Genomic DNA, 12,344 nt, shown 5'->3' on the forward strand with positions numbered 1-12,344 from the left:
TCCTGCTGCTCTGCCCCAGCTCCTGCCTAGCAGTTCGAAAGCACACCGGCGCAAGTAGGTAAATAGGTACCACTGTGGCAGGAAGGCAAACGGTGTTTCCGTGAGTTCTGGTTTCCGTCATGGTGTTCCATTGCGCCAGAAGCAGTTTAGTCATGCTAGCTACATGACCCAGAAAGCTGTCTGTGGACAAACGCCAGCTCCCTCGGCCTGAAAGCAAGATGAGCACTGCAACCCCATAGCTGCCTTTGACTGGACTTAACTGACCAGGGATCCTTTACCTTTTTTACCTTTCTCACACAAGCCACCTGGCTATTGCGTTCTGCACCAGCTACAGACTGTGGCCCAACCTTCAACTGTATCTCTTTGTACGGTGCATTGCAGTAAGCTAACCATGAGGGATGTGAGCAGATCCCACAATTTTTTTCCAGTGTAGGTGGGACTCATGAGGGTTTTTAAAAAAAAAATCATGAAGATTTTATTTTCGTAAAGCTTTCTGTTTCATTTTATGATGCACATGAAACAGAGATAGCAGCTATAACTGTAGTGATCAGACAGGATTATTATGAGGAATGATAAAATATGCATCAAGCCATTGTGTCCGCGATGAAAGCATTGCGCTGACTGGCCAAGCATGCAAAAGGAAGGGAGATAGTAGTAATGGGGGACATCAATTACCCGGATATTTGTTGGATGTCAAACTCAGCCAAGAGCATAAGGTCAAACAGATTCCTCACTGGCCTTGCAGACAACTTCATTGTCCAGAAAGTGGGAGGAGCAACAAGAGGAACAGCCATTTTAGATCTGGTCCTAACCAATGTTGATGACCTGGTTAGTGGGGTAGAAGTGGAAGGATCATTAGGCGCGAGTGATCATGCTCTTCTGAAGTTTACTATACAGTGGAAAGGAGCAGCCAAGCATACTAGGACTCAATTTCTTGACTTTAAGAAAGCCGACTTCATAAAACTTAGGGAAGTGCTGGGTGAGATCCCATGGACAGTAATACTAAAAGGAAAGGGCGTTCATGATGGCTGGGAGTTTGTTAAGAGGGAGATAGTACAAGCACAACGTCAGGCAATACCAATGAGACGGAAACATGGAAGGTGCCTAAAGAAGCCAGGGTGGCTGTCTAAAGAACTTTTAAACTGAGTTAAGATTTAAAAAGGATGTGTACAAAAAATGGAATAGGGGGGAAACCACCAAAGAGGAATTCAAACAAATAGCCAGCACGTGTAGACACAAAGTCAGAAAAGCTAAAGCACAGAATGAACTCAGGCTTGCTAGAGAGGTTAAAAGCAACAAAAAAGGCTTTTATGGGTATGTTCGTAGCAAAAGAAAGGACAAAGAAACAGTGGGGTCACTCAGAGGAGAATATGGTGAAATGCAAACAGGGGACACAGAAAGGGCTGAACTCCTCAATGCCTTCTTTGCCTCAGTCTTCTCCGATAAAGAAAACAATGCCCGACCTGAAGAATTTGGAGCAAATGATTCAGCAAAGGAAACACAGCCCAGAATAACTAAGGAGATAGTACAAGAATACTTGGCTAGTTTAGATGCATTCAAGTCTCCAGGGCCAGATGAACTGCATCCAAGAGTATTAAAAGAACTGGCAGATGTGATCTCAGAACCACTGGCAGTCATCTTTGAGATTTCCTGGAGAACAGGCGATGTCCTGGCAGACTGGAGGAGGGCAAATGTCCCTATTTTCAAAAAGGGGAAAAGAGAGGACCCAAATAATTACCGCCCAGTCAGTCTGACATCAATACCAGGGAAGATTCTGGAGCGGATCATTAAGCAAACAGTCTGTGAGCACCTAGAAAGGAATGCTGTGATCACCAATAGTCAGCATGGATTTCTGAAAAATAAGTCATGTCAGACTAACCTGATCTCATTTTTTGACAGAATTACAAGCCTGGTAGATGAAGGGAACGCAGTGGATGTAGCCTACCTTGATTTCAGCAAGGCATTTGACAAGGTGCCCCATGATATTCTTGTAAAGAAGCTGGTAAAATGCGGTCTTGACTATGCTACCACTCAGTGGATTTGTAACTGGCTGACTGACCGAACCCAAAGGGTGCTCATCAATGGTTCCTCTTCATCCTGGAGAAGAGTGACTAGTGGGGTGCCACAGGGTTCTGTCTTGGGCCCGGTCTTATTCAACATCTTTATCAACGACTTGGATGATGGACTCAAGGGCATCCTGATCAAATTTGCAGATGACACCAAACTGGGAGGGGTGGCTAACACCCCAAAGGACAGGATCACACTTCAAAACGACCTTGACAGATTAGAGAACTGGGCCAAAACAAACAAGATGAACTTTAACAGGGAGAAATGTAAAGTATTGCACTTGGGCAAAAAAAATGAGAGGCACAAATACAAGATGGGTGACAATTCTGGGCTGCATCAATAGGTGTATAGCATCTAGATCAAGGGAAGTAATAGTGCCACTGTATTCTGCTCTGGTCAGACCTCACCTGGAGTACTGTGTCCAGTTCTGGGCACCACAGTTCAAGAAGGACACTGACAAACTGGAACGTGTCCAGAGGAGGGCAACCAAAATGGTCAAAGGCCTGGAAACGGTGCCTTATGAGGAACGGCTAAGGGAGCTGGGCATGTTTAGCCTGGAGAAGAGGAGGCTAAGGGGTGATATGATAGCCATGTTCAAATATATATATATATATTTAAAAATAATATTTATTAAAGTTTCAAAAGATACAAAAGACAAAACAGAAAAACAAAGAAAAGCACAAAAAAGTTCCACCTTTAAGATCTCATTTTCAGTAACTTCTTTTCACGACTTCCCCTCACCTCCCCTTCTTGTATTCCACATCCAATTATTTGTTCAACAAGTTTTTATCCCTAATGTCTTAACCTTAATTTGTTAATGTATTTCTTTATAGTAGATTTTAACCCTTAGTTCATTATTATATTTAGTTCAGTTTATAAGACAACTTTCAAATTATATACCTTGATCATATGTAAAAAAAACGAAAAAAAAAACTTTTTCTAAGGTTGACCCTATTTCCCTTCCACGAATTCCCCATTCTTATAATGATAAACAACATAAAATTTTAACACAGCAAAATAAAGATCAGGCCCCCTTTGGACTTCCAAACCCCACCCTTCTTTCCCCCGTTTCAATCCCAAACCATAGTCCATTAGTCCGTCTTTTTAGCCTGGTGACCTTACGTCCGAGGCTCTCAAATCTCTCTCAGTCCCTTTCAGCCGGCTTCTTTGAAAGTCCCTTATGATTGACACCCGAACTCGAAGAGGCACTTTCTCGATAATGTCCATGATCCTTCCAGCTAGGCCTACTTGTTTAGAGGTGGAGCTCAAGCTCTGTTTGTTAAATCCATGTGTCCCAAATACTCCAGCTTCCACCTTGGTCGAGCTTGAAGTCATCTTGACAGGTCTCCGGCTCTCGTTTACCTTCTGTAACATTTCGGCCACATCTCCTTTCTGCTCCTCCTGTTCAGCAAGTATCTTTTCCTCCTCTTCAGTCTTTGGTTTCTTTTCCTGTCCAGCTGCCTGTGTTTTGAACATCAAGTCCTTTTCCAACTCAGAGGGTATATTTACTGTTGACTTCGGTTTTGCAGGACTTGTAGACAAAACATGGCCTTGCTCATACATCTTTCGCAGTTTTCCCATGAGAACGATAACCTCATCCAGATCTGCCAGAATTTTCCGACCTATTTCCATTCTTGTAATGTCCGTGAATCCCCTCTAGAGGGATTCTGGTTACTTAATATTCCTTTCACTTCCGATCCAAAAGTCAAATTTATTTGTATCAATCTTTCTTTACTTTCAATACTTTGTAACAATATAACCGGCTAAAGCCAAAGCTTTCAGTTTTTTCCGACCTTGACAGCTAATTTGACAGCTGTCAAAGTCTTCTGTAAACCCTCAGCAGGCTCTTTTCACGGGTTACTCCCGGTCTCGAGAAGAGTGGCACTTAATCTAAACAAATAAACTCTTGTCCCCCAGCACAGTAACTTAGACTTTTAAATCCGTGGAATTAATAACTTTTATCCAGTCAGGAAGAAAAAACAGCTCTTCTCGCAACCTTAGTTGGCAAATCCTTGCTTGAAACTGTTTACAATGGGGGGGGGAGACGGACTTCCTCTTTGCACCTCCCCCGCTGGTTTTTAAGGGTCCCCGCGTCGTTGGCACGGCAAGACCCGGCCCCTGTTGAGCAGATTCCCTCCGGAGCTCGGAGGGAATCCGCCATTAGCCGATCGCGCTAACCCGGAAATCTCCATGTTCAAATATATAAAAGGATGTCACATAGAGGAGGGAGAAAGGTTGTTTTCTGCTGCTCCAGAGAAGCGGACACGGAGCAATGGATCCAAACTACAAGAAAGAAGATTCCACCTAAACATTAGGAAGAACTTCCTGACAGTAAGAGGTGTTTGACAGTGGAATTTGCTGCCAAGGAGTGTGGTGGAGTCTCCTTCTTTGGAGGTCTTTAAGCAGAGGCTTGACAACCATATGTCAGGAGTGCTCTGATGGTGTTTCCTGCTTGGCAGGGGGTTGGACTCGATGGCCCTTGTGGTCTCTTCCAACTCTATGATTCTATAATTCATTGACAATAATTTCTGATCAAATCCCACAAGCCTCTGCATCTACACCATTTTTCTCTACTGCCTTTTCTCTGTCTGACAAGCACGTATAAGCATTCTAGGACACAGACCAGTTGCTGAACCAGGCACCCTAGGCCATAAAGTTAATAGGTTACTTTGATGTAGTTTATTAATCTTTAGATAGATCTTAGGGCCAGGAAGAGAGTTCAGGAAGAGATGGTGAATACTACCGTTCCTTCCTTCCTTTACTGATCTTCTGAATCCTTCCTTGCTTTGGGAACGCTACAAGTAACAGCAGATGAAAATTAGGATATGAAAAGCAAAACTATAGAATAGGCACCTAGAATTGTACATGGATTCAAACAGCACAGTCCAAGTGAATAATATTGGCATTATCTGATGATCAAGCATATGTCTGGATTTGCCAAGCTTGTGACAACAGCTGTCTAGCAGATGATGTATATAGAATCATAGAACTGTAGTTATAAGGGACCCCAAGGGTCATCTAGGCTGATCACCGAAGAATTGATGATTTTGAATTATGGTGCTGGGGGAGACTCGTTGAGAGTGCCATGGACTGCAAGAAGATCAAATGTATCCATTCTTAAGAAAATCAGCCCTGAGTGCTCACTGGAAGGACAGATAGTGAAGTTGAGGCTCCAATACTTTGGCCACCTCATGAGAAGAGAAGACTCCCTGGAGAAGACACTGATGCTGGGAAAGATGGAGGGCACAAGGAGAAGGGGACGACAGAGGACGAGATGGTTGGATAGTGTTCTCGAAGCTACAAACATGAGCCTGACCAAACTGCGGGAGGTGGAGGAAGACAGGAGTGCCTGGCGTGCTCTGGTCCATGGGGTCATGAAGAGTCGGACACAAATAAACGACTAAACAACAAAAGGGTCATCCAGTCCAACCCCCAGCAATGAAGTAATCTCAGCTAAAGCATTCATAGCAGAAGCCCATCCAACCTCTGCTTAAAAACCTCCAAGGAAGGAGAGCCCACCTCCCACCGAAGGAGACTGTTCCAATGTCAAAACAGCTCTTACTGTCAGAAAGTTCTTCCAATACAATAATGGCTGTCCTGGGGGGACCAGAACACGATCATTGGTTTACTCTCTGTAGGAGTTATTTGTTATGATTAAAGATCTTCCCACACGACAACCCTTTCTAAGATGTTTCCCTTGTACGAGTTCTTTATTGTTTAGGAAGCGAGCCCCTGTCACTGAAGTTCTTTCCATAAACCAAACATTTCTAAGATTTCCTCCCTGTATGAGTTCGTTGATGCGACTTAAGGGAGCTACTCTGACTGAAGCTTTTTCCACATTCTGAACATGTATACGGTTTCTCCCCTGTATGAGTTCTTTGATGCAATGTAAGTAAGCTACCACGACTAAAGCTCTTCCCACACTCCAAACATTTATACGGTTCCTCTCCTGTGTGCAATCTTTGATGGAAGGTAAGGCTGGAACTGTGGCTGAAGCTCTTTCCACACTCAAAACATGTATATCGTTTCTCCCCTGTATGAACTCTTTCATGCGAGGAAAGGTTGTCAGTGCGACTGAAGCTCTTGCCACATTGCCAGCATTTATAAGGTTTGCTGCCTTGATGAGTTTGTTGATGTCTAGTAAGCCCATTGCTGCGAGCGAAGCTCATTCCACACTCCAAACACGTATGTGGTTTCTCTCCTGTGTGCAATCTTTGATGCGAGCTAAGGCTGCCACTCTGGCTGAAGCTCCTTCCACACTCTGAACATGTATACGGTTTCTCCCCTGTATGAGATCTTTGATACGAGGCAAGGGTACCACAGTGACTGAAGCTCTTTCCACACTCGGAACATGTATACGGTTTCTCTCCTGTATGAGTTCTTCGATGCAAGATTAAGGCACTACAGTGACTGAAGCTCTTTCCACACTCCAAACACGTATGCGGTTTCTCCCCTGTATGAGTTATTTGATGCGAGGTAAGGGCACCATTCTCACTGAAGCTCCTTCCACACTCTGAACATGTATACGGTTTCTCCTCTGTATGAGATCTTTGATGCGTAGTAAGCTGGCCACATCGACTGAAGCTCTTTCCACACTCTAAACATGTATACGGTTTCTCCCCTGTATGAGTTCTTTGATGCGAGGTAAGGTTACCACTGACACTGAAGCTCTTTCCACACTCTAAACATGTATAGGGTTTCTCCCCTGTATGAGTTCTTTGATGCAAGGTAAGCTTACCACGTTCACTGAAGCTCTTTCCACACTCTAAACATGTATACGGTTTCTCCCCTGTATGAGTTCTTTGATGTAAAGTAAGAGTTGAGCGACGACCAAATCTCTTTCCACACACGGTGCATTCATGCTTTTTCTCCTCTCTAGGAATTTGATTTTCACCACCCTGAGACGTACAAGAGTCACCCTCCGGCTTCTGCTTTCGTCTCCCTTCTCGCCTTCGGCTTCCATCTTGAACCCTCAGCTTCCTTTGCTCTTTGGATTCTTTGGGTGACACTTCTGATTGTTCCCCTTCTGCCAGCATCCCTTCAACATCTCCTGATGGAATAAAAAGGCAAACTGATGAAATGCTAAAGGAGCGTCTTCACACCAATCATTCAGTCAGGACACAGAGATCCAGGTTCCAAGGGCCTTGTGGCAGCTCCCTCGCTGTGAGAAGGGAAGTTACAGGGAACGAGACGGAGGGCCTTCTTGGTAGTGGTGCCCACCCTGTGGAAAGCTATCCCGTCAGATGTCAAGGAAACAAACAACTATATAACTTTTAGAAGACAACTGGAGGCAGCCATGTAGAGGGAAGTTTTAAATGTTTTATTATGCTTTTATATTTGTTAGAAGCCAGCTAGAGTGGCTGGGGAAGCCAGTCAGATCCGTGGGGTACCAATAATGAAAGTATTAATATGGTATTATTGTTTATTGAGTTTATATACCGCCTTAAACCCGGAGGACTCAGCGTGGTTCGCAGAAAAGATCACATCATATGTAATCAGAATAAACATAACAACCCAATACCCCCCCCCCAAAAAGAGCCACCTTTGAAAAAGACTATAGGATGTCAAACATATCAAGCAAAAGCCTGGTTAAAAAGGAACATGTTTGCATGGCACTTAAAGGTGTATACTCCTTCATGCATCACTGCCTTGTCATAGCGAAGGGGCTTGAATAACTCGGCTATGACCTATGCCATGCAGGGCCACCTAAGACAGACAGGTCAGCCGAGAGTTTAGACTAAATGTGATCCACCTGGTGAAGAAACTGACAACCCACTCCAGTATTATGCCATGAAAGCTCCATGGACATAAAAAATGAGAAGCTTTGAGAGGAAAGTGAGTTTCCAAGGCATATCTATATCTAACGTTGAAGTTCCCAGAGCATGGATAACGGTAGATAAGCTATTCCTGTCCAGATAGGGGTGTAACTGGGCTACCAGCCAAAGCTGATGAAAGGCACTCCAGGCTATCTGCGCCTCGAGCAACAGCAAAGGATCCAGGAGAACCCCCAAGCTACGAACCTGCTCCTCCAGAGGAAGTGTAACCCCATCAAGAGCAGGCGACCTTCCAGCCATCTGCTCTAGGGAAGCACCCACTAACTGAGCCTCACTCTTATCTGGATTGAGCTTCAATTTGTTGGCTCTCATCCAGTCCATTACCGAGGCAAGACACTGGTGGGAGAGGGTGCTCAGGGGTGTTAGTAGTAGTAGTAGCCTGTCTAACTAAGGCCTCAGCCACACTTGGAATTTTAATGTGGACTTGAAGTTGCTTGTTTCTCCTCTTTTTTAACGTCTTCTGCCCAGAACTGCTGTATTTAATTGAAACACAAATGTTTTAAAATGTGTGTGGTTTGCGGGGGGTTATTGGGTTGATTTTGTTTATGTTTTGATTGTGTACTTTGAGTTTTTATATTGCGATTTTATCCTGTGAACTGCCCTAAGGCCTGTGGGTACAGGGAGGTATACAATTTTAATAAATTATAATAAAATCAGGCCGGATAAAAATTATTACAGGTTCCAGGGGCAGCCCCTGAAGTAGGTTTCCCAATGCTTAAGGCTTTGCCTTGACCCCAAGCCCTATGGGGAGCCCAAGGAAGGTCCCCCACCTGCCCAAGTTGGCCTGCAGGGAGGAGAGCAGGAGAAAGATCCTCCTTTCCATTGGGAAAAGATGTCCTACCCCCATACAAAGGGGGAAAGCCATATAAATGCATTATTTTAGCGGAATTAAATTGAAAATGCATTAATTATGGGAAATGTAAATATTTGGGGAAATACCCTTTGCAAAAGCGTGAGCATTAGGCGAGATCTGCACCAAAATGCTGACCAATTTTCAAGAGATCTTTAAAAATGTGAAAATCTGGATAAACTGACGACTAGAAAAAGGAGACACAGAAAAAAACTTACATTGAAACGGTTTGCCTAACAGGGTTTTTTTTTTAAAAAAAAAAATCCCTCCCCACAACTCCCTCCAGCAGCACCCCCACTCCCCCCCCCCCGTAATAATATATAACAATATGACCCACCTGCAGCGCCTCCGCGAGGAAGGACAGCCGCCGCCATATTCGGCATCTCCCACCCCCCAGCGGGACAGGAAGCGGAAGCTGCTATTCTCCCGACAGCCTTTTTTTTCTTCCGCTCTAGGAATCTGAGCTCTGTCGCCGCTGCTCTTAACCGTTTCGGAGCCGAGCGGCAGGAGCCTCTGGGCTTCTCCGGGCAGAAAGCAGGAGAGGCGCCGTTCTCGCCTCTGGAAAGCCCCGCTGGATCAGCTGCACGGGCGCCCCAAAACGTTTTCTAAACTATTTTTAAATATATATATTTTTTATTTTCATTTTTCAAAATAACATTTTTCCTTTTGGTACATAGATATCCAATCCAAATTTGCAATAAATGGCTTTTCCCCTAGCCCCCCTGGTTTCCATTCCCCCCCCCATTTATTCTCCTTGCATATAATTATATTCCTTAGCCAGTCATCTAGTCATCCATTCTTCTTTCGTTGGGACCATCCCTTCTTTCCACATCTGGGCTAGTAGCATTCTGGCTGCTGTAGTCGCATAAATAAACAGTCTCTTGCTTCCTTGGCAATTCTTTACTCCTAGTAAAAAAGCCTCTCTTTTTTTAACAAACGTAATTTTAAGAATTTTTAAAAGTTCATTGTGTATCATTTCCCAGAAGCCCTTTACCTTTTTACACATCCACCACATATGAAAAAATAGTTCCTTCCTTATCCTTACATTTCCAGCATAAATTAGAAATATCTTTATACATTTCAGCAAGCTTTACTGGAGTCAAATACCATCAGTACATCTTCATATCATTTTCTTTTAATGAACTACATGCCGTGAATTTTAAAATCTCTTTCCACAGCTTTTCCTATTATTCAAGTGGTATATTATAACCTATGTGTTTTGCCCAAGTGTATCATTACAGCTTTAACCTCTTCATCTTTCGTCTCCCATTCCAACAGTGGTTTGTACATTCTTGATAACAATTTCTCATTATTTTCTAATAATTCATTTTTGAACTTTGAGAATTCCTTCCCAAAGTCCTTCTCTTTGTCATCTCTGAATATGTCATTTATTTGGCAATATTGTAACCAACCTGTTAACAGAGCTTTTATATCCTCATATTCTTTCACCTTTGTTTTCTACTTCTGTTAACAGATCTTTGTATATTGCCCAGTTTCGTGTTTACCTCTTTTTACAGATACGGTTTCTAATGGGGAAAGCCACAAAGGTGTCTTGTTCTCTAATAAATTCTTATATTTGTCCCATACTTGGTGAATTGATTTCCTTATAATGTGGTTCAGGAATCCCTTGTGCACCTTTGTTTTCTCATACCAAAATTAAGCATGCTAACTAAATCTATTACCACGTCCTTCCAGATCTGATACTTCAGTATTGTTTAACAGTATCCATTAGCCAATACCGTGGGGCCCATTGTGTAAATAATGTATATAAAGTAGATATTGTGGGGGAACATTCATTCCTCCTCACCACTATGAGCTGAATAAAGAGCATGAAATCCACTCTCGACTCCGAGTATATTTCACACCTTATAAACAATAAAAGAACAATTCTGCATTTGTTATCTTTTTCTGTTCTTCCTTTGAAAAAACAAAACGAAACAAGAAATCAGTCCCTGGGGAGAAGATGTTCCCTGAGGATTAGTAGGCCCTGCTTAGTGAGGCCTTTGCAAGAGACATCCCGGCCTGGTTGTTCTCCACAGCAAAACAAAAGAATTGTGGACCATAAAAAGGTCTGTTTCTTCATTTTAAAAGCACTTTCTGTACCATTTATTTTGGCTGTGCAGGTCACGAGAGTCGTGGGGCTCTGCTGCCACCGATTTACCATGTTTTCCAAGTCCTGGGGAGGGACAAGCCCCGCTCTCTGACCCCTGGTCACCTTCCTCTCTGTTTTCAGAGATTTCACAGATGTTGTACATCCACGTTGAAGTGTCTGCTCTGCTCTTCGGGGCTGGAAACTTCCCTCCCCCCCAAAAAGGGATAAATGAGATTTTCCAGAAGTTGCACTTTGCACCCAGTGGTCCCAACTCCACCTTCAGAAAAGGGCAGCCCAAATTATCGAGGGGATGGAGGAACTCGGCTGTGCAGAAAGGTCGCGGAATTGGGAACTTTTTAGTTTAGAGAAAAAGCAAGTAAGAAGTGACACGATTATAAAATTGTGCATTGTGTGGAGAAAGTAGGTAGAGAAAAGCTTTTTATTTCTCCTAGCGCTAGAATTCGGGGGCGTCACAGGAAGCTGAATGGTGGAAGAGTCAGGATATATAAAAGAAACCCTTCGCACAGTGAGGAATTAAGCTATGGAACTCACTGCCACAAGAGGCAGCAATGGACTGCTGCAATAGAGGATTTGAGGAACCATTAAGGAGTACTCTTTGGGTTCCGTCAGTCAACCGGCTTGTAAACTATGCTGTTTGCAATGTGCATTTTATAGTTGGCTTCACTTAGCAATGTTTTCTTTTGAAATGTTCAAGTTGTTGTTGTTTTTTGTTAACTTTGTGTTAAATATGTATTCTGTAGTTGACCTCCTTTGTAATGTTTTATTTTGAAATATTTTAAGATAATATTTTAGTTTCCTGTTAAATATGTTGCTTTGACTGTATACTTTATATTTGACATTCTTCAGAAATGTTTGATTCTAGATTGTTTTATTGATGTTAAATATGCATTAAACCGCTTTGAGATATTTTTTATAAAAATCAAGCGGTATATAAATTATTATTATTATTATTATTATTATTATTATTATTATTATTATTATTATTATTATTATTATTATTTGTGGTTGGGGGGAAGGCTAGATGGCATCAGCGGACCTCACTGCTCTCCCTTGTCAGTACTCCCTCTCTCCTTATCCCAATTTCCCTCATGGCAGAGGGGCTAGGAGCTTGGCTCCCTCTCCTTGCTGCTTTCACCCATTTGGAGAGGGCGGGTGAGGAAGCAGACAGAGCTAGAAAAACAAAGAGGAGCCCGGCTGAAAGGAGCTTCCTCCCGAGTAATAATAATAATAATAATAATTTATACCCCTCCCATCTGGCGGGATTTCCCCAGCCACTCTGGGCGGTTCCCAACAGAATAAATTATTATTATTATTATTATTATTATTATTATTATTATTATTATTTATTATTTATACCCCACCCATCTGGCTGGGTTTCCCCAGCCACTCTGGGCGGCTTCCAACAGAATATTAAAATACAATAACCTATTAAACATTTAAAAGCTTCAGGAGCAGCAAGTCAGAGACAGTTTTACTGTGA

The 12,344-nt window shown here is 42.9% G+C and overlaps 2 protein-coding genes across 3 annotated transcripts in view; one reads left to right on the top strand and one right to left on the bottom strand.

Moving 5' to 3' along the window:
- Positions 1–12,344, top strand: part of LOC310701787 (uncharacterized protein) — a 224,343-nt gene that overhangs the window by 111,686 nt on the left and 100,313 nt on the right. The gene's annotated exons all lie outside the window — the stretch shown is intronic.
- On the bottom strand, positions 5,759–9,191 carry LOC310701674 (uncharacterized protein). 2 transcript variants are annotated; one of them, XM_083492931.1, is made up of 2 exons: positions 9,089–9,191; positions 5,759–7,117 (listed from the first exon to the last, which is right to left on the bottom strand). In XM_083492931.1, exons 1-2 carry the CDS (start codon positions 9,132–9,134, stop codon positions 5,835–5,837), a joined length of 1,329 nt encoding a protein of 442 aa, XP_083349057.1. In that variant the 5' UTR covers positions 9,135–9,191; the 3' UTR covers positions 5,759–5,834. The 2 variants fall into 2 exon arrangements, with proteins under 2 accessions (XP_083349057.1, XP_083349058.1); XM_083492932.1 differs by having other exon boundaries at positions 5,759–7,114; positions 9,089–9,162.

This window comes from Podarcis liolepis (assembly GCF_965112155.1).
Source record: "Podarcis liolepis genome assembly, chromosome: 2".
Taxonomy (NCBI): domain Eukaryota; kingdom Metazoa; phylum Chordata; class Lepidosauria; order Squamata; family Lacertidae; genus Podarcis; species Podarcis liolepis.